This window comes from Acipenser ruthenus, chromosome 38 (assembly GCF_902713425.1).
Source record: "Acipenser ruthenus chromosome 38, fAciRut3.2 maternal haplotype, whole genome shotgun sequence".
NCBI classification, from domain to species: Eukaryota; Metazoa; Chordata; class Actinopteri; order Acipenseriformes; family Acipenseridae; genus Acipenser; species Acipenser ruthenus.
In genome coordinates this window covers 327501-347943 of record NC_081226.1, presented here as the reverse complement: position 1 = coordinate 347943, position 20443 = coordinate 327501, and the positions used below count along the sequence as shown (strand labels likewise).

Sequence of the window (20443 nt, the reverse complement as noted above, 5' to 3'; positions counted from 1 at the left end):
TCCAGCTACTGAATAGCTGGGACAGTGAGCCAGGGTCCAGGGTTTTAAACTTGCATCCAAATGCATGCTGGTACTTGTAGTCCCTGCCTAGCTCACAGAAAGGAATGTAAAAGGCATGTGAATACATCGGCATGTATATGAACCCAGAACCATACGGTCTCTGTCATTCGCTGAGGAGCAGGGACAACCACTGTACAGCTCTGACTCAAAGTGCTGCACACCTTATAGAAGGAACTCACCTGGCTTCATCAAGTCGAATGAAACCTGCTGGAATAACGTCACGTTAACAGATTGAACTGCACACCGCCGCTAAAAATACTACTGTACTACTATTATGGCTTCCGGTTAGACTTTTAGCAATATCATTTTGTAGATCTAAATTATGTTCATATACATATATTTTTTTGGGGGTTTCAATCTTAAAATTGTAGGTGATGCTAAACTTTTAGCCATAGCTGTACGCTGCTTTACTGGACTACAGTTACACCGCACGATACTTTGTACAGGAGCTGCAGTTGGGAGATTAACTCAGCCGTTACCAGTGATTGCTGGCTTGCATCAGGAGACGGAGACGAAGACAGACAAAGTGGAACTCTTCCTCACGCCATTCCTCTGGACTTCATCTCCCTGGCAAGCTGGCACAAAGCACACGGAGTACAGCAAGTAAACGCCACCCAGTCATTGCACACTGTGCCCTGAAACACACACGAGAGAGAGAGAGAGAGAGAGAGAGAGAGAGAGAGAGAGAGAGAGAGAGGAGAGAGAGAGAGAGAGAGAGAGAGAGAAGAGAGAGAGAGAGAGAGAGAGAGAGGAGAGAGAGAGAGAGAGAGAGAGAGAGAGAGAGAGAGAGAGAGAGAGAGAGAGAGATAGATAGATAGATTATAAAGTATAACACAGCCAGGAAACTTCTCATAGTACAATTACACTACTGGTATAGCGACCCTTATAAAGTATACCACAGTATGTTTCTGCAGTTTCTTCAATTGAAGTGAATTTGTTGCCTCTGCGAGGAGCTCCATTTTAACAGATGAAGCGCTGGAATGGACTATAAAGGAATGGAGTTGAGATTTTAAACAGGGATTGTCCCCCGACCCTGCTCAGCAGAGTATTCAGATACGGGTAGAAATGTTTTGAGAAACGCGGACGAGAACCCTTTACTGGAACCCCCTCAGCAGCCAGAGAAACAGGAGAGAGGGAAATGAGAAACCTTCTTTCTCAGTGTGTCGAGTTTTATCAAGTCAAGTTTCAAGTGCGGACGGCCGTGTCTGACAGGTGCCTCTATATTCTGATCTTGTGTTGAAGAATGTCCTGACCAAGTTCATTGTAATGACACAACCTAAGAGCTGACACTGTTTGTTTAGATTAGCTGCAATGTACAAACACTCAATTTCCACTGACAGCTACGGCCAGAAGTTTTGCAGCATCCCCCTATAGAATGAACTCATTTTACTTCACCAAGTCGAATGAAACCCGCTGGAATAATGACACGTTAACATATTGAACTGCATGGCGTTTGCTTTGTAGTTTTCCTTATCATTAAATGGATAAAAATGGAAAAATGTGGCATTTCGAAATCTAACATCAAATACTACTGGACTACTATTATGGCTTCTGACAGACTTTATTTGCGATCCCATTTTGTAGTTACATGATGTTAAATAAAACATATACATTTGTTAACATAGTTTTATTTATTTATTTATTTTTTTTAAATGTCTCAAACCTAAAATTTTAGGGGATGCAAAACTTTTGGCCATAGCTGTAACTTATGCCAGATATATGAGAAAAATGTGAAGCGAGACATATGGACGCAATTTAAAATGTGCCAGTTTTTTGAAAAATGTAACATGAAAATGCTGCTGCAGGGGGGCAGGGCTGCTGTGTGTCTCACTGCTATGTGGTGCCTCTCTCTCATCCCAGTGCGTATTGCCATCAGGGTCCCGCTTAGACAGGGCAGCAGCAAGCACTCCCCAAAACCCCTCAGCTACGTTGCATGCCAGGATACAGGGGCAGAAGGTGCCACACAGACCTGCAAACAGCAACACAAACAGGGGGGTCGGTGAGCCAGAACTGAGCTCCGCTACAATTTTCCATGGGCAGCTCACACAACAGTAGTAGTATTATTATTATTTAGACATTTAATAGATGCTTTTATCCAAGCGACTTACAGACTTGGGGGTGAACTTTGCATCAAGATCTGCTGCTGCTGCTGCTGCAGAGTCCCTTACAATAGGACCGTGTATGTCTGATGTCTCTTCCTTCAATGCGCTTTACTTGCTCTTATCTGCCCCCTATTTTACTGCATCTAATCCTGTACTTTAGAGTACTGTAATCTGTCAAGTGTCATTTAATCTGTAGTATTTTGTATTTAATTATATCCTGATGTAACTATCACTGACACTGTTATCTGCTCCGTTATTGAATCGTATTTTGTCATACTTGTACTTGCTAGAACCAAAGTCATTGTATTTATCTTGCTCTTAATTGTATTATTACTTGTACTGTGATTTCTTGAAATGTATTTTTGTTTACGACTGTAAGTCGCCCTGGATAAGGGCGTCTGCTAATAAATAAATAAATAAATAAATAAATAAATAAATAATAATAAGTGACTTGCTCAGGGTCACACGCAGTGAGTCAGTGGCTGAGCTGGGACTGAACCAGGAAGTTTACTGTACTTGAATGCTGTAAATGCACAGAGGCATTAACACTAGGGAAGTGACTGGAGTAAATGTACAGGCATTAACACTAGCATTATACTAATTAGCAATCTTGACATACTTACAGATTTTGATGTCCTTCATGCAGTCGTACAGCCCTGACGACCACAAGACTTTATCTGAGGCAGCACTGACCGTGTTTACCGTGACCTGGGGCTGGGCTCGGACTACCGCCTCCTCGTTCACAGCCGCGGCTACAGCTTAAAAACACAGATAACACACCAATACAGTTTTTTGAATATTTTTTTGGAATATACTGCTTTTGTTTTTATATTAAAAAACAAACAAACCTTGTGACTGCCTGGCGCGCATGCGCTTCACCTTCCCTTTCAAATTCACAGCCTCGTTTAACTACACGTTCAAACCATGACATGTATTTGCTACCCTTAATAATTTCTCTTCATCTCGAATAGTTTTAATTTAGTATACTAGTAACCTATATTATCCGGGAACCGCATTAATATGGATCGCTTATTCTTTACATAATTAACGCCAGGAGGGCTGTCTATCTCCGTCAAGCCTGTTTTGATGGAACATTTCAAAAACAATGGAGGGACCAAACATTTGAAAAAGTATTATGGCATGTTTGGGGGAAACACATATTTCAAGCAGCACCCTATCATAAACGGGTCAGTATTTAAATTTAAATTAGTAAGCCTACAGTCATATTGGTTAATAATTAAATGTTTACTATAATTTTTTTTAAAAAAATATTTAAATATTTATTACTTTTGACAGCAACAGTTTAGACTAGACCCCTAAGTAGATACTGTAAAGTTAAACACTACACCAAAGTAATATTTTCACCAAGATAAGCTGGGTCTAAATCGCTGACTCGCAGGTTTAATAACATATTTATATTTAATGTATTTATTATATATACCGGTAATTAATGCGTTCGTATTTTACACTTGTGAACCCGCGAATATTTGAATGCATTTCCGTTTATTTTTTACCTGCTTTTTTCGACATTGTGATTTCTCCCGCCTCTTGTAACGGTCTTCGCGCGTGAGTCAGAGCGAGCAGCGGCTGGAGCGAGTCCGCGCCTCAGACTGTGACGTCACAGGACAATGGTCAGACGCCGTCCGCTGTTTTTATTTATTGCGGTAACGGCCGGGGCTCGGTCACCACTAATCAGTCAGCCGTGACAGGAATCTGGCAGTTTTGTTATGTCTCGCTTTAAGGAGTCAAGTCAAAAATAAATCCGAGTTAATTAGGGGAGCGTTTGTGTGGCTCGGGGTCGTGTTGTTTAGGTTTAGCTAGGTCTGAGAAACCATTGTTTTTACGACAAATTGTATTCAAAACACGAGCGGGTCCATTTTGTGTCTCAGTAATCGTGTTTGGCTGAACGGCTTTTTAAAAACACGACCAGTAAAAAACAAAAAACAAAAAAAAACTAAAGTACAGATTTCCTATGCTGTGTCAATTATTTAAATCGTATGTCAGTTATTATTATTATTATTATTATTATTATTATTATTATTATTATTATTATTATTATTATTCATTAGTCAGACGCTTTTATCCAGAGACTAGGGGGTGAACTCTGCTTCATCAATAACTGCTGCAGAGTCACTTCCAGTAGGAGCTCGTTTGTTTTATGTCTCATGAGCACAAGGAGGTGAAGTGACTTGCTCAGGGTCACACACAGTGGCTGAGGTGGGATTGGACTGGGAACCTCCTGGTATCAAATCTCTTTGTTTGACCACTGGACCACCATTAAAAAAAAAAAATAATTCAATGATGTGGTTTTTGTTTTGTTTGTTTTAATTGTTATTATTTGCATCGTTATTGTTGTTATTGTGTTATTATTGATATTTGTGTTATTGTTAACATACTTTTTGTCATCAATTGTATTTATTTTTGAACTATTGTAACAGAAGTAAATTAAAACATAACCACCGACCTACATCAATCCAGCCCATTCTGACAGGATCTTAAAAACGTGAATGGGAATCAATTGCTGCTGAAGCGTGTGACAGATTTTTAAAAAGCGAGTAACTAATATTTATCAAATAACTTGAAAGGGCACCGCTGGCGTCACGTGCACCCACTTGCTACGTGACCGGGCTGGAATTTTTCACTGGCTGTGAGTCTTTGTGTACCAGTGATAAAACTAATTGACTTCCTGCAAATTTCCTGCAATTAGTGTTCAATTGTGGAGCAAAATGCCCCCTCTCAGCCCCCCTCCCCTCCCTTCTATAGGGGGATGCTGCAAAACTTTTGCTGTAGCTGTACACACTTTTACCTTTTTTATGCCCCCCCCCCCCCCCCCCCCCCCCGGCCTCACACAAGCTCTACTGTAAAACAAATACCGTATTTTTACGGTATAGTGACATGTCTTTTTATAGTACGCAAAAAAAAATGGTTTAATATTAGTGTAAAATACTTGATGTAAAAACAAATGATGTACCTTTTAATAATACGGAAATATACACTAAAATTAATCTACAAATACAGTTTTATTAAGCCAATATTAACGTAAATTTACTGTAAAAATATGTGCTGTTTTTTTTACAGTGTATGAAAGCCCACCCACCTCCCCACTGACACGGTGTTGCTTCTAAACTGGGGGCCCTGGGGGGGGGGGGGTCATTTATCAATTAAATTCAATTAGCAACGCCAGGCCCAAAATAGAGCTGGGGTGATTACCTCCAAAATGCTGTTGTTAACCTCCTCGCCTCTGGAATCTGTTTCTTTAGTGTAACATGCTTCAGGGCAGGAATCTCCAGCATGGAGACCCCCCCGATCCTGCAGCTCTGGTCCTGGAGAGCCCCGATCCTGCAGCTCTGGTCCTGGAGAGCCCCGATCCTGCAGCTCTGGTCCTGCAGAGCCCCGATCCTGGAGACCCCCAATCCTGGAGCCCCGATCCTGGAGACCCCTGATCCTGCAGCTCTGGTCCCGGAGAGCCCCGATCCTGGAGCTCTGGTCCCGGAGAGCCCCGATCCTGCAGCTCTGGTCCTGGAGAGCCCCGATCCTGGAGACCCCCGATCCTGCAGCTCTGGTCCCGGAGAGCCCCGATCCTGGAGACCCCTGATCCTGCAGCTCTGGTCCCGGAGAGCCCCGATCCTGGAGCTCTGGTCCTGGAGAGCCCCGATCCTGGAGACCCCTGATCCTGCAGCTCTGGTCCTGGAGAGCCCCGATCCTGGAGCTCTGGTCCTGCAGCTCTGGTCCCGGAGAGACCCGATCCTGCAGCTCTGGTCCTGGAGAGCCCCGATCCTGGAGACCCCTGATCCTGCAGCTCTGGTCCTGGAGAGCCCCGATCCTGGAGACCCCTGATCCTGCAGCTCTGGTTCTGGAGAGCCCCGATCCTGGAGCTCTGGTCCTGGAGAGCCCTGATCCTGGAGACCCCCGATCCTGCAGCTCTGGTTCTGGAGAGCCCCGATCCTGGAGCTCTGGTCCTGGAGAGCCCCGATCCTGGAGACCCCTGATCCTGCAGCTCTGGTCCTGGAGAGCCCCGATCCTGGAGACCCCTGATCCTGCAGCTCTGGTCCTGGAGAGCCCCGATCCTGGAGACCCCTGATCCTGCAGCTCTGGTCCTGGAGAGCCCCGATCCTGGAGCTCTGGTCCTGGAGAGCCCCGATCCTGGAGACCCCCGATCCTGCAGCTCTGGTCCTGGAGAGCCCCGATCCTGGAGACCCCTGATCCTGCAGCTCTGGTTCTGGAGAGCCCCGATCCTGGAGACCCCTGATCCTGCAGCTCTGGTTCTGGAGAGCCCCGATCCTGGAGACCCCTGATCCTGCAGCTCTGGTTCTGGAGAGCCCCGATCCTGGAGACCCCTGATCCTGCAGCTCTGGTCCTGGAGAGCCCCGATCCTGCAGGTTTTACAGGAGTCTCCACATCATCAATGGTAAGATCTGGAATGCCTCGGAATCTGGACCGATTAAGCCAATACTTGGTGCAATTAAGTAACTGAGAGCTCAGCTGATACGAAAACCAGAAGACCCAGTAGCTCTCCAGGACCAGGGTTGAGTAGCCCTGCTTTAGGGTAACCTGCCTGGAAAACTGGGAAATTTAGAAATAGTTTTTTACCAATTTTTTTTTTCACCCCTTTACATTTTGTGTTTGTTGTAATAAAGACTGAAAAATAACCAGGACATATATATATATATATATATATATAATATATATATATATATATATATATATATATATATATAAACCCCTTAAAATGAACAATCTGGATTGTAACACAGTACATGTTCCCTCTAGCCGGCGTTGATGAAACGGTTAAAGTGATAACGAATGCTAGTGGGACAGGGTGGGTTGAGGACACAGTGATCTGAGATTAGCAGTCCCAGGCTGTCTCGCTGGGTGTCCCAGCATGTCCTGTATTTATATTGCAGTTCCCTCTCCGGTACAGAGGGTCAGTCTGTAACCCGCTGTGTCTCTCTGTTCCTCTGGGAGCGGAGCGCCTCGGGTTCGCCTCGGGATCGCCTCGGGATCGCCTCACACACACACACACACACTGCTGTGCGATAAATAAAAGACAGCTTCGAAACAATTGAAGCAGCAGAGAATGGAATAAATAGGCTGTGTAACCTGAACGCTAATCAATACAATCCCATAAGAAAAAGGACCTAGTTTTATTTCGTCACTGAAAAATATGTATGCGACACCCGTTGCACACTTAACAGGTGTTGATCGCTTGAAATCACGCCACTCTAAATGGTGAGTGATTTAGTGACAGTATTTTGTGCGCTCCTCACAAATAAACACAGAAGCGACGATCCAACACGCATGCAAGTTTACCATGAGTTTAATATGCTTTACCACACCTCTCTGTGCTTTACAATGCTTCCCTATGCTTTACCAGACCTCTCTGTGCTTTACAATGCTTCCCTATGCTTTACCACACCTCTCTGTGCTTTACAATGCTTCCCTATGCTTTACCACACCTCTCTGTGCTTTACAATGCTTCCCTATGCTTTACCAGACCTCTCTGTGCTTTACAATGCTTCCCTATGCTTTACCAGACCTCTCTGTGCTTTACAATGCTTCCCTATGCTTTACCAGACCTCTCTGTGCTTTACAATGCTTCCCTATGCTTTACCAGACTTCTCTGTGCTTTACAATGCTTCCCTATGCTTTACCATCCCTCTCTGTGCTTTACAATGCTTCCCTATGCTTTACCAGACCTCTCTGTGCTTTACAATGCTTCCCTGTGCTTTACCAGACCTCTCTGTGCTTTACAATGCTTCCCTATGCTTTGCCAGACCTCTCTGTGCTTTACAATGCTTCCCTATGCTTTACCAGACCTTTCTGTGCTTTACAATGCTTCCCTATGCTTTACCAGACCTCTCTGTGCTTTACAATGCTTGCCTATGCTTGACCATGCTTTCACTGTGCTTTATTACACTTTTACTATGGTAAACGTTTATAGGATAGCTATTTATTTCAATGCTGAACCAATCTCTCAGTTTCAATTTCTGTATCAAATATCTGCCTGTCCGCAAAAATGAAGGGGAAAAAAATACACTATCAACAGTAGGCTTACGGTAAGGTCAGCTTACATGCAACCTCTGTGGTGTTTTTTTATAGCAGGATATTATTTCTTTTGAGATTTCCTGTCCAAATTCATCATAATGTTCTCCTGCCAAGGTTAAGCATCTTCAGATTCCAAGCGACGCACTGCAGACAACACAAAACTAGACTAGTCTCTCTGCCTCAAGCCTGCCCTGGACTGGAGGGAGCACCCTTTCTCTTAGGGGGGTGAAGGAGCAGTTCAAGCTCCATGCCCCAAGCCTTCTCTGGACTGGAGGGAGCACCTAATCCAATCCCTTTGCACCTCGACCACCCACCTCTGCCTTCCCTCATCCCAAAGCGACTCTAATTGAGAGAGCTGCTCTCTGTGTGCAGATAGCCTTGTCCTGGGCTGATAGGGACTACGTTCCCCTTCACTCCGCACGTCCGTGCAGCCCTAATCTGCTCGATGATCTCAGGAGACCCATTTTCCTTCATTTGGGGAGCGTGCGCTGCAGAGGCAAATGCATTGGTTTCTTTTAATCTTTACAAGTCCTAAAGTGCTTCCTGGACTCCGTGATGCCCAGCAGTTGCCTTTGATCAGATTTTTTTTTTCGGAACTCATGAAACATGACGTCATGCTAAAGAGCTGGCATTTTGCACACGTGCGTACTCACAGTTCCATATTACCCTTTTTTTAGCTCCTGCTTTTCATACAGTGAGCATTTTCTCCACTGTGCTGGAATGAGAAAGGCAAACTTGCAGTATTATGAAGTCTCCTGCAAAGGATAGGGTACACATAGGGTTCCATATATTTGGAGAAGCACCTAACCATTTGTCATGGCACCCTGTACACTTGTTTCCTTTTAAACTAACACAGTTAATATTTGGAAATGCATCATTGTCCTGAATGACCCTGCTCTGAACGTCATGTAGACGGATGGCATTGTTTGCAGTGATCAGGTCCACAATTGCAGTCTCCTGCTGTTCTGTGAAGACTGCAGAGGTGCAGAGGTGTTCACTTTGAAAAGGTCACTTCCCTAGTCTCATTCCTGAAGATACGAATGACTGAAGCAACCGTTGATCTGATGAGATTGGGTTGCACCCGCTGCCCCGCGTCTCCCATGGTCAGTCCATGGTTGATTACGTGAGCAATGATGGTTGCTCGTATCTCATTTAATAGATTATGTCCTCCTCCTCCCCCTTCTTCTTTTTCTCCTCCTTGTCCTTGTCCTTGTCCTCGTCCTCGTCCTCGTCCTCGTTCTTGTCCTTGTCCTTGTCCTTGTCCTTGTCCTTGTCCTTGTCCTCGTCCTCGTTCTTGTCCTTGTCCTTGTCCTCGTCCTCGTCCTCGTCCTCGTCCTCGTCCTCGTCCTTGTCCTTGTCTCTCGTATCTGCTCCATTTCTCTCCCACAACGGAGAGTTCACCTGTGGCCCCTTTTATTCATGATTAAGGTCTGATATATGATTGAAAAATTGAGCAATATACATTTGCACATGTGAAGTATAAATGAATGCAATTGGAATGGACTGCTTTCAGTTACAGACATATGGATTCAATGAGAACTCAAGAAACTCTCACATGAATTTTGTGTTAAGCATTTTGCAAAAGCGTGTTTTAGTTTTGCAATCTTTGTGGAAACAAGTATAAAAACACTAATGGTTTTGCAAAGGAGGCGGTTGTTTCGGTTGGGCCGTTATTGGTTTTGGTGTCTTTGACCACAGTTTCATTCTCAATGATTTAGCAATCGAGAAAAACTATAAAAAAAGGAAAAATATAAAACAGAAAAACAGCCACGAGGTGCTTCATAATCAGAACGAACTCTACAAGGGAAAAAGCACTCGGAAGTAAACATTTCATCTGAAGTTTGCTTCGTATTCTGAGGAAACAAGTAGAGCAAAAACAGCTTTCATTTTTTGTCCCGGTCAGAAACAGTAAATCGTCCCTGGTTTGCGATGGTATCAACTTTTTTTTTAAAAAGTACAAAACTGCATCACTGTGCTCAGCAATATAACAGCAGAGTGATTGTTTAGGTTGTGTTAGCATCGTTCAAAAATAAAAACAATGATGAAACTAATAGCTGATCTATATTTAAATCAGGATGGGGGTGAAGGGTGGCAGAACAATAGTACAATAATACCGGTAAAAAATTCAAGTTACTTCCACTTCTGGTGTGATGCAAAACTTTTCACCATAGCTGTATATTAGGGCAGCAGTGTGGAGTAGTGGTTAGGGCTCTGGACTCTTGACCGGAGGGTCGTGGGTTCAATCCCAGGTGGGGGACACTGCTGCTGTACCCTTGAGCAAGGTACTTTACCTAGATTGCTCCAGTAAAAACCCAACTGTATAAATGGGTAATTGTATGTAAAAAATAATGTGATATCTTGTAACAATTGTAACCCTGGATAAGGGCGTCTACTAATAAATAATAATATAAATAAGAACAATGTCAAAGCTAAATAACAAAGCCGGGCAGGGAGAAGTGTTTGTGACGTCACGTTTCAGATACTATTTTTAGCATCAGCGACGGTCCTTGGAGAGAAGGGATAAGGTCCTTGTGACTCCAAACAATAGCCTGGCACCTCCAACATGCTGGACAGCCAGAGTCTAAAAGAACAGCAAGCAAACAAGCTGAAACCAAACAATAGAGAGCAGGGGAGCCAGGAGCACTGACCTTACCCCCCCAGCATCGCCTCACATCTTCACAACTATCAGATAAGCACCAGACACCCTGGAGAAAAGCCTCCCACAGGAAACAAGCAAGAGACATTCAACTTGTGTTTATGTCGAAGACACCAGAAATACAGCTCTGGCCAAAGGTTTTTGCACCCCCCTATAGAATGAACTCCTTTTGCTTCATCAAGTGGAATGAAACCCGCTGGAATAACGTTACGTTAACATATTGAATTCCACACCGGCGCTTTGTAGTTTTGACATATACTTCACAATTTTCTTTTTTTATTTAAATGTGACATTTCGAAACCTAACATGAAATACTACTGTACTACTATTATGGCTTCCAGTTTTGAGGTCACCTCATTTTTAATTTTTTACTCTCACAGATACAGTAGACCTCTTAAAACATAATTATTAGTTATTGTATTTTAAGATATTTTGACAAATGGAAGCATCATAGGCTTTTTACGTTTTCTATTGGCCAAAAACTTTTCTTATATATAATGCTAGTTCCAGGGCACTTTTGTAGATTCTTGGCAATTCAAACAAATGTCAGGATTTCACACACATTCAATACAAACAAATCTCAATGAAATACCTAGAACTGTGTGGAATTGCAAGTTCCCTTTAAAATAAATGTCCTCTTTTAAAATAAATACCACACAGCTATTGCACATTTCAAATTAAGCAGTGGACATGCAACCTGCCGCGGTTCCCGATGATCTGCTGACAGGAAGTCACATGACAGAGTGAATATGCTCCATAAAGCTTAATAAATAAATAAAAATGAAAAATAGTCATTTTGAACGGACCTTGAGGTACTGCGAGTTATTTTGCATAAACACAAAGAATAAAAATATGTTGATTAAACACTCTTTGATAAGTCCAACTATAAAATTACCTTGACAATTTTTTTGTCAGTTTTTCGTAATAGGCCTACACGATATGTTAATGTAACTTAGTTTTTCCAGCAGGTTTCATTCGACTTTATGAAGCAAAATTAGTTAATTTCTATAGGGTGTGCAAAACTTTTGCGCCATATAACTGTTCGTGACTGGGGGATCGTCTCCAAACTGGATGCCGCTGTCTGCTGGCGTCCAAGTTGAGGGTGGGTGGGGGGGTGGATATATTTAGACCCTGGGGGGGGGGGGATATTTAGACCCTGGGGAGGAAGGGAAGGTCCCACCAAGCCGAATACAGCACAATATGAGGGTCTACAGGAGGGCTGATAGTGACAGAAATAGCATTGGCTATTTTTATGTGTGCTTCCCTTCCACCACCGAACACGCACAAGACATCTCAGCCAGCAACTTACAAACACAGGCCATCACCCAAATACATCCCATAATAGAACAACCTGCTGTTTACAGGACGTGGCTTCCAGCACAGGCTTTTCCAGGAAGGTTTGAATGGAATTGAAAAAGGTGTACAAGCGAATTGCAGTGAATTAACCCATTAAGCATTGTCCTCTTCTGAGGACAGGCTACTTTCTAATTTTTTTGGAGACAAAAAAACAAAAAAAAACACGTAAAAATTCTATTTGTTATTTAGTCCTCAACTTTTTTTTTGTCGGGGAGAGTAATTTGAGCACATGTAACACTTAAAATTCTTAACAGGATTTGTATATATATATAAAAATTCCCTCCTCCCTTTTTTAGCTCAAGATTAAACAAATGGTCCTTGTCACTTATGATGAACCCCATAGATTTTGAAATATCACATTATTTTAATGTCAGTTTTTCGTGCAGTATATGGGAAAACTACAAAGCGATGGTATGTAATTCAGTAAACCGTAACATGATTCCGCAGGTTTCACTCGACTTTCTGAAGCAACATTTGATGCAATTCTAAACAGTGATAGCATCATTTCTGGCCAAAGCCTTATGCAAACACTTCACACCTTTCTATCTGCAGAACCGTTTATCCAAATGCAAAGAAACTTGCTTTTAACAGGATTAAGTTATGAAGAACATCATAGTCAGGGCAGCAGTGTGGAGTAGTGGTTAGGGCTCTGGACTCTTGACCGGAGGGTTGTGGGTTCAATCCCTAGTGAAGAACACTGCTGTTGTACCCTTGAGCAAGGTACTTTACCTAGATTGCTCCAGTAAAAACCCAACTGTATAAATGGGTAATTGTATGTAAAAATAATGTGATATCTGTATAATGTGAAATAATGTATAATGTGATATGTTGTAACAATTGTAAGTCGCCCTGGATAAGGGCGTCTGCTAAGAAATAAATAATAATAATAATATATAGGAGGGTGTCTGTCCGTCACACAATTAAGACAGTGTACTTAAATTATTGCGAGGACTAAACAATGCATTCCTGACGCCAATGGCAGTCTGTGTGTTTTTTTTATTTTTGGGATGTCGACTGTGGATCGTGACTAGCACGCACGTTCATCGGGGGCAGTCTGTCTCTCCCGCTAGCCGTCCAAGGAGGTGTTCTGGCTGGGTCGGATAGGATGGCTCCCGCGCTCTTCCTCTGCGCATCCTTCACCCGCGATAGCATCACTGCTTGCGCTCACTATCAAAGGATCCCGGCAGCCAGCACTGGGACGCTCCACACGAGCTTGATTTCCCGTCTGGACCGCTGCCACGGCTTAGAGGAATGGACAGGATAGCGGATCTGAAATACTGTGACATAAGCGCTAAAACACACTGTAGACGTTTGCTGTGACTGGAGACTCCTACTCGCAATGCTTCTAAGCAGTATTCAATAAATCAACCGATTCATGATTTCAGACACTGATATTGATGCGATCCAGCCCTCTGAAATGTCTTTATAATATATAGCACTAGACCCTGATATTGATGCGATCCAGCCCTCTGAAATGTCTTTATAATATATAGCGCTAGACCCTGATATTGATGTGATCCAGCCCTCTGAAATGTCTTTATAATATATAGCACTAGACCCTGATATTGATGCGATCCAGCCCTCTGAAATGTCTTTATAATATACAGCACTAGACCCTGATATTGATGCGATCCAGCCCTCTGAAATGTCTTTATAATATATAGCACTAGACCCTGATATTGATGAGATACAGCCCTCTGAAATGTCTTTATAATATACAGCACTAGACCCTGATATTGATGAGACGACAGCCCTCTGAAATGTCTTTATAATATACAGCACTAGACCCTGATATCGATGCGATCCAACCTCTGAAATGTCTTTATAATATATAGCGCTAGACCCTGATATTGATGCGATCCAACCTCTGAAATGTCTTTATAATATATAGCACTAGACCCTGATATTGATGAGATCCAGCCACGTGATGCAAAAACATTATCAACATAATTGTAATGACTGCAAACATTATACAAATACATTGGACGCTTCTTATTTCAGGTTTATTTTTAAAATGTAATAGTTTGCATGCTTTGTTAATTTTCAGCTTGCATTTAGAGAAGTCAATGAACCGTTCACGCACATCCTCCAAAGCTGTCCACAGCTGTGCTTCTCGTGATGGTGGGCGGGGGACGCGGGACCGTGGGACGGGGGGATAGCATTGGCGCCTGAGAGGGTAGGGTCTGATGTCTTGTTCCTTTGTGTGTGTGTGTGCGCGCAATGGTCCCGAATTGAAAGCGCTTACCGGTGGTGGACGTGCTGAGATTTGGGGTGTGATAAGGAAGGGGTGCCGCGAGTATGACGTGCGTGTTTCAGAGTTCTCTGCTGGCTATAAAACGTGGTGGCACAGCCCGTCTAGGTGACAGGTCGGGTTATTTAACTGCAGAACAGCCGCTCAGTGAGCCAGTTTGAGCATCATTAGAATTTTACAGCTTTTGCAACTTTATTTTGGAGAAGGAGCTTCATATTCGTCATGACATCCGTGAGCATGTTTATTTGGGCAATGTGGCTGGTTGCTGCAGCTGGTGAGTCATATTATTATTATTATTATTATTATTATTATTATTATTATTATTATTATTATTATTATTTAAACGGGTTTTACATTGTAAAACAAGATTTCGTTTCCTCAAAATCCACTGTCACTAAAGTTAACACAAAGTTACACGTTAGGCTAAATTCTCAAAGCTATTTACTTCATTTTGTTGTGAGCACATTTTTATTTTCAGCAAGGACAAACGGACCCAATAAAGAGACCAAACCTGAAATAAACAACCAAGACTTTTAATTCAGGGGCTTGAATGACGGATTACGTTGTTTACTGTTCGTTTTAGACGTTTAGTTAGTGTTTTCCATTCTGAGAGAGAGAGAGAGAGAGAGAGAGAGCGAAAAAAAATCTGATGACGATTTAATTAAGTACCTTTGAGAATCTACCTCGTTGTTTTTAAACGTTTTTGCTTCAGTGAAAAATGACTCTTTTATGCATTTAATTTTAATTGAAAAAAAAATGAACCTACCGAGCATAGTTTGAATAAAATAAAATAAAAAGTTTTAAAATAGGATCAGTATCAATTTAGAAAATCTAAGTTCACCTGGTGAAAAAAATATTAGAACTTGCTCGGAGTTTACTGCACTCTACAACTTTAGTGATAGAATTTGATCCAGGGATTTCTGCACTCTAGAACTTTAGTTCAGGAATTTGATCTGGGGATTTTTGTACTCTAGAACTTTAGTGCTGGAATTTGATCTGGGGATTTCTGCACTCTAGAACTTTAGTTCAGGAATTTGATCTGGGGATTTCTGCACTCTAGAACTTTAGTGCTGGAATTTGATCTGGGGATTTCTGCACTCTAGAACTTTAGTTCAGGAATTTGATCTGGGGATTTCTGTACTCTAGAACTTTAGTGTTGGAATTTGATCTGGGGATTTCTGCACTCTAGAACTATAGTTCTGGAATTTGATCTGGGGATTTCTGCACTCTAGAACTTTAGTGCTGGAATTTGATCTGGGGATTTCTGCACTCTAGAACTTTAGTGCTGGAATTTGATCTGGGGATTTCTGCACTCTAGAACTTTAGTGCTGGAATTTGATCTGGGGATTTCTGCACTCTAGAACTTTAGTGTTGGAATTTGATCTGGGGATTTCTGCACTCTAGAACTTTAGTTCTGGAATTTGATCTGGGGATTTCTGCACTCTAGAACTTTAGTTCTGGAATTTGATCTGGGGATTTCTGCACTGTAGATCTTTAGCACAGAGAGGTATGCTAAAGCATAGGGAAGCACTGTAAAGCACAGAGTGGTCTGGTAAAGCATAGTAAAGCACAGAGAGGTCTGATAAAGCATTGTAAAGCACAGAGAGGTCTGGTAAAGCATTGTAAAGCACAGAGAGGTCTGGTAAAGCATTGTAAAGCACAGAGAGGTATGGTAAAGCATTGTAAAGCACAGAGAGGTCTAGTAAAGCATTGTAAAGCACAGAGAGGTATGGTAAAGCACTGTAAAGCACAGAGAGGTCTGGTAAAGCATTGTAAAGCACAGAGAGGTATGGTAAAGCATTGTAAAGCACAGAGAGGTATGGTAAAGCATTGTAAAGCACAGAGAGGTATGGTAAAGCATTGTAAAGCACAGAGAGGTCTGGTAAAGCATTGTAAAGCACAGAGAGGTCTGGTAAAGCATTGTAAAGCACAGAGAGGTCTGGTAAAGCACTGTAAAGCACAGAGAGGTCTGGTAAAGCATTGTAAAGCACAGAGAGGTCTGGTAAAGCATTGTAAAGCACAGAGAGGTCTGGTAAAGCATTGTAAAGCACAGAGAGGTATGGTAAAGCATTGTAAAGCACAGAGAGGTCTGGTGTGTTTATAATTCTACTCTTTTTCCTCCTGAATGTTTCTTATTGTTCTTTTAACTGGAACCAAAATAAACAGGCATTTTGATCTGCGTGTAATCAGGGAAGTCCAGACTGTTGCTCTTCCATGAAATGTTTATTGCAGCTCACATTAGCGTCCAGAACTGAAAGCAATACAGGAAGAAATTGAGCCTTCCCCAGGAAGCAGGTGCTAGAAAAGGATCGCTCACCAAGGCGTGCTCCAGACCCGCGTTCTGTCCCCCTGCCAGAATAAACAGCAAATTACACACCACTTTCATTTCTCGTTTATGCCGTACTGTAAATGCTATTGTCTTGGTAACTGTGGATTCCAAATGTGGGACTCTACATCGATCTCTAGTGCGTTGTGTCTTTCTTTGTGCTACATTTGAATTTATAATTAGTATTGGCAAAAGTTAAAAATAAGGTAATCAGTAGTATATTACTTCTATAAAAAAAGTAATCAGTAATCTCTAACAGATTACTAAAAGTAATCAGTAATCTCTAACAGATTACTTAAAGTAATCAGTAATCTCTAACAGATTACTTTTTGAATTACTTTAACATCCCTCGAAATATTTGTTCCAAATCCTCTCTTTGTTGCTTTTTGTAGCCCAAACCACAAACACTTTTTTTTTTTATTGATTACGAACATCCAATCCTGAATTCTGAGGTTAAGAGAAATAAAATCATTTGAGGATCATTTCCTGAGCGCTGAATTCACCGGCTTCAAGATAAGATTCGGAGGTGAAACTGCAGATGGCAAGACTCTTTTTTGTATCCCTTGCTTGTAGATGCAAAGAAGGAGGTAGAGATTATTCCAGCATCGGGAGACACCCAGCTTCACAGCAGCAAGCTGTTTCTGTGCAAAGGTCGGTAACAGATTTTTAATCCATTGTTTGGTTACACTTCCCATTGTGTCTCTAGTTACTGTGCATTTACAGAGTAGTTACTAAGTGAATTCAGGTGGACTTTACAATGTTATTATGCATAGTTACAATGTACTTACTGTGTAAATCTTTTTTTGCACACTAGAACCCTAGCTCTATTATTATTATTATTATTTATTTCTTAGCAGACACCCTTATCCAGGGCGACTTACAATCGTAAGCAAAAACATTTCAAGCGTTACAATACAAGTAATACAATAAGAGCAAGAAATACAATAACTTATGTTCAAGCAAAGTACAAGTGTGACATATCACAATTCAATAATACAGCAGGTAATAGTGATAGTTACATCAGGATATGATTAAATAGTGATAGTTACATCAGGATGTGATTAAATACAAAGTACTACAGGTTAAACACTTGGCAGATTACAGTATTCTGAAGTACAGGATTAAATGCAGTAAAATAGGGGGCTGATAAGAGCAAAATAAAGCACATTTACATGAAGGGTGATAGTGTCCCAGGATACAAACAGAGGAGTTCTACAGGTGCTGTTTGAAGAGGTGAGTCTTAAGGAGGCGCCGGAATGTGGTCAGGGACTGGGCAGTCCTGACATCTGCTCTAGCCTAGACCCTAACCCTAACCCGGTCTCTAACACTGCTTTTTGTGTGACCTGCTAATGGTTTTGATCGGGTCTCGGGTTTCTTTGAATTGACTTTCTTTGTGTTGCTTCGCAGTGAAGGGGGGTGAAGCTGACATTAAATGGCTTGACCCGAACGGAATGGAGATCGAGGATGGAGAAGACCAACGATTCACAGTGGAAAAGATCGATGAGACAACTAGTACACTGCTGATCAATAGAGCAGAAAAGAACGACAACGGAATCTATACGTGTGTGTCCACCTTTGAGGACGGGACAGCAGAAAGAGTCACCGTCAATATAAAGGTTGTCCGTAAGTAAAAAACATCATTATTGCTGGCTTTCAAGTACAAGGGATTGCCTCTCGATTCGATTGGTTGATTTTTTTTCCCTCTCGATTCCAGCTCCTCCCACTGCTAGGATTTCAGAAGAGAGCGTCAACGCGACATCTGGCTCCACCTCCAGCATCACCTGTGTGGTGGAGGGGGATCCGCAACCTCACATCAACTGGACCAGGTAACTAAAGCCATCCTCTGTACTACATGGCGTTACCCCTTCAGAGTATGTGACTGGAGTTCTTCTTTAGAATACCATGAGCCTTTTCTACAATCAGGGATCAGTCTTGCATAAGTATCTGGTGAAAACTACAAAGCGACGGTGTGTAATTCAATATGTTAACGTAACGTTATTCCAGCAGGTTTCATTCGACTTTATGAAGCAACATTAGTTCATTCTATAGGGTGGTGATGCAAAGAGTTGAATATATTTATAATATGCATTTCTTAGCATTTATGAGCCACGTGGGGACCATGGGTCCACCCAGGGGACTTGTTCGACCTGAAAAAAGAAACAAGGACCAGGGGTCACAAATGGAGATTAGATAAAGGGGCATTCAAAATAGAAAATAGGAGGTACATTTTTTGCACAAAGAATTGTGAGGGTCTGGAACCAACTCCCCAGTAATGTTGTTGAAGCTGACACCCTGGGATCCTTCAAGAAGCTGCTTGATGAGATTCTGGGATCAATAAGCTACTAACAACGAAAACGAGCAAGATGGGCTGAATGGCCTCCTCTCGTTTGGGTTGGGGTATCACCTGCATCTTCTGTTTGTCTGTTTTCTCTCAGGAACGGAAGACCTATTAAAGCGAAACCCGGGCGGTTTGGGTTTAACTCGGACCAGAGCGTTCTGACAATCTACGCAGTGGAGAAGACGGACGAGGGGCAATACACCTGCATAGCCACCAACAAAATCAACAGCTCCAGTGCCAACGTGACCCTGCACGTGTCAGGTACAGTGCTTACTAGGACTGTGCGGATAGTCTGAGAATCCTAGCAACTCTCTTGACTATGTTTAGACCCTTTTCATGCATGGGATATTGAAAAGAGCTAGACGTTTTGGACAAGTGCAACTTGAAAATAGTTGGAACCAAAGGTTGGCCAACTTGGATTTGACAAAAATAGGGCAGCTCAATATTAGAGCTTCAGAACGCACACACAGTGTAAGGGAAAAGGAAAAATGAACGATCTCTCCAGCTGATCACTCTAAACCCATCTAGTGCCCAGAGTGCGCGGCGGTGTGCGTTTTTATAGTTCTGTACAATATCTTTTTTTCGTTCCAGTGAAACCAGAAGTACAGCTTGAAAGGACCAAAGAGGCGCGACCCCAGGAAAGTACTTCAATCACATGTAATGCCACAGGAGACCCCCTTCCCACAATGCACTGGGTCCGGAAGGGCAACAAACTGGTGAGGACCCTTCTGGAAAATCCCTTTGAAAAGGTCAATGTTTCGCTCCCATCTGAAGACGATGTAGCAGACTTGCTAAAGTTTCAAAGAGTAGAAGTTTATTAAAGACAGGACTTAAGGCTTTGAAAATGAGGCCCAATAAGGAGTGATGTCGGTGATGTTTTTGTGTGACAGCTTCTAAGGATTTTACTGAAAACAAAATTATTATTGTTATTATTATTTATTTCTTAGCAGACGCCCTTATCCAGGGTGACTTACAGTCGTAAACAAAAATACATTTCAAGAATCACAGTACAAGTAATAATACAATTAAGAGCAAGATAAATACAATGACTTCGGTTCTAGCAAGTACAAGTATGACAAAATACGATTCGATAACGCAGCAGATAACAGTGTCAGTGATAGTTACATCAGGATATAAGTAAATACAAAATACTACAGATTAAATAACATGTGACAGATTACAGTACTCTAAAGTACAGGATTAAATGCAGTAAAATAGGGAGCAGATAAGAGCAAGTAAAGCGCATTGAAGGAAGAGTGATAAGTGTCCAGAGGGAAGAGGAGTTCTACAGGTGCTGTCTGAAGAGTCT

The 20443-nt window shown here is 42.2% G+C and overlaps 2 protein-coding genes across 5 annotated transcripts in view; one reads left to right on the top strand and one right to left on the bottom strand.

Moving 5' to 3' along the window:
* Positions 1-378: 378 nt before the first annotated feature.
* On the bottom strand, positions 379-3692 carry LOC131706889 (cornifelin homolog A-like). Its single transcript, XM_059008826.1, is given in 5 exon segments — positions 379-695; positions 1892-1978; positions 1980-2029; positions 2786-2920; positions 3677-3692. Coding segments are annotated over 5 exon segments (384 nt in total). The 3' UTR covers positions 379-599.
* A 10768-nt stretch (positions 3693-14460) lies between these two features.
* LOC117964876 (neural cell adhesion molecule 1-A-like) overlaps positions 14461-20443 on the top strand; it is a 13413-nt gene continuing 7430 nt past the window's right edge. Inside the window, exons 1-6 of one of the 4 annotated variants that reach the window (XM_059009290.1) lie at positions 14461-14744; positions 17370-17447; positions 18204-18419; positions 18511-18622; positions 19232-19395; positions 19726-19850. In XM_059009290.1, coding sequence (XP_058865273.1) covers positions 14693-14744; positions 17370-17447; positions 18204-18419; positions 18511-18622; positions 19232-19395; positions 19726-19850 — 747 coding nt within the window. In that variant the 5' untranslated portion in view covers positions 14461-14692. The remainder of the gene's footprint in view (positions 14745-17369; positions 17448-18203; positions 18420-18510; positions 18623-19231; positions 19396-19725; positions 19851-20443) is intronic. The other 3 variants (XM_059009287.1, XM_059009288.1, XM_059009289.1) reach the window with 3 other exon arrangements.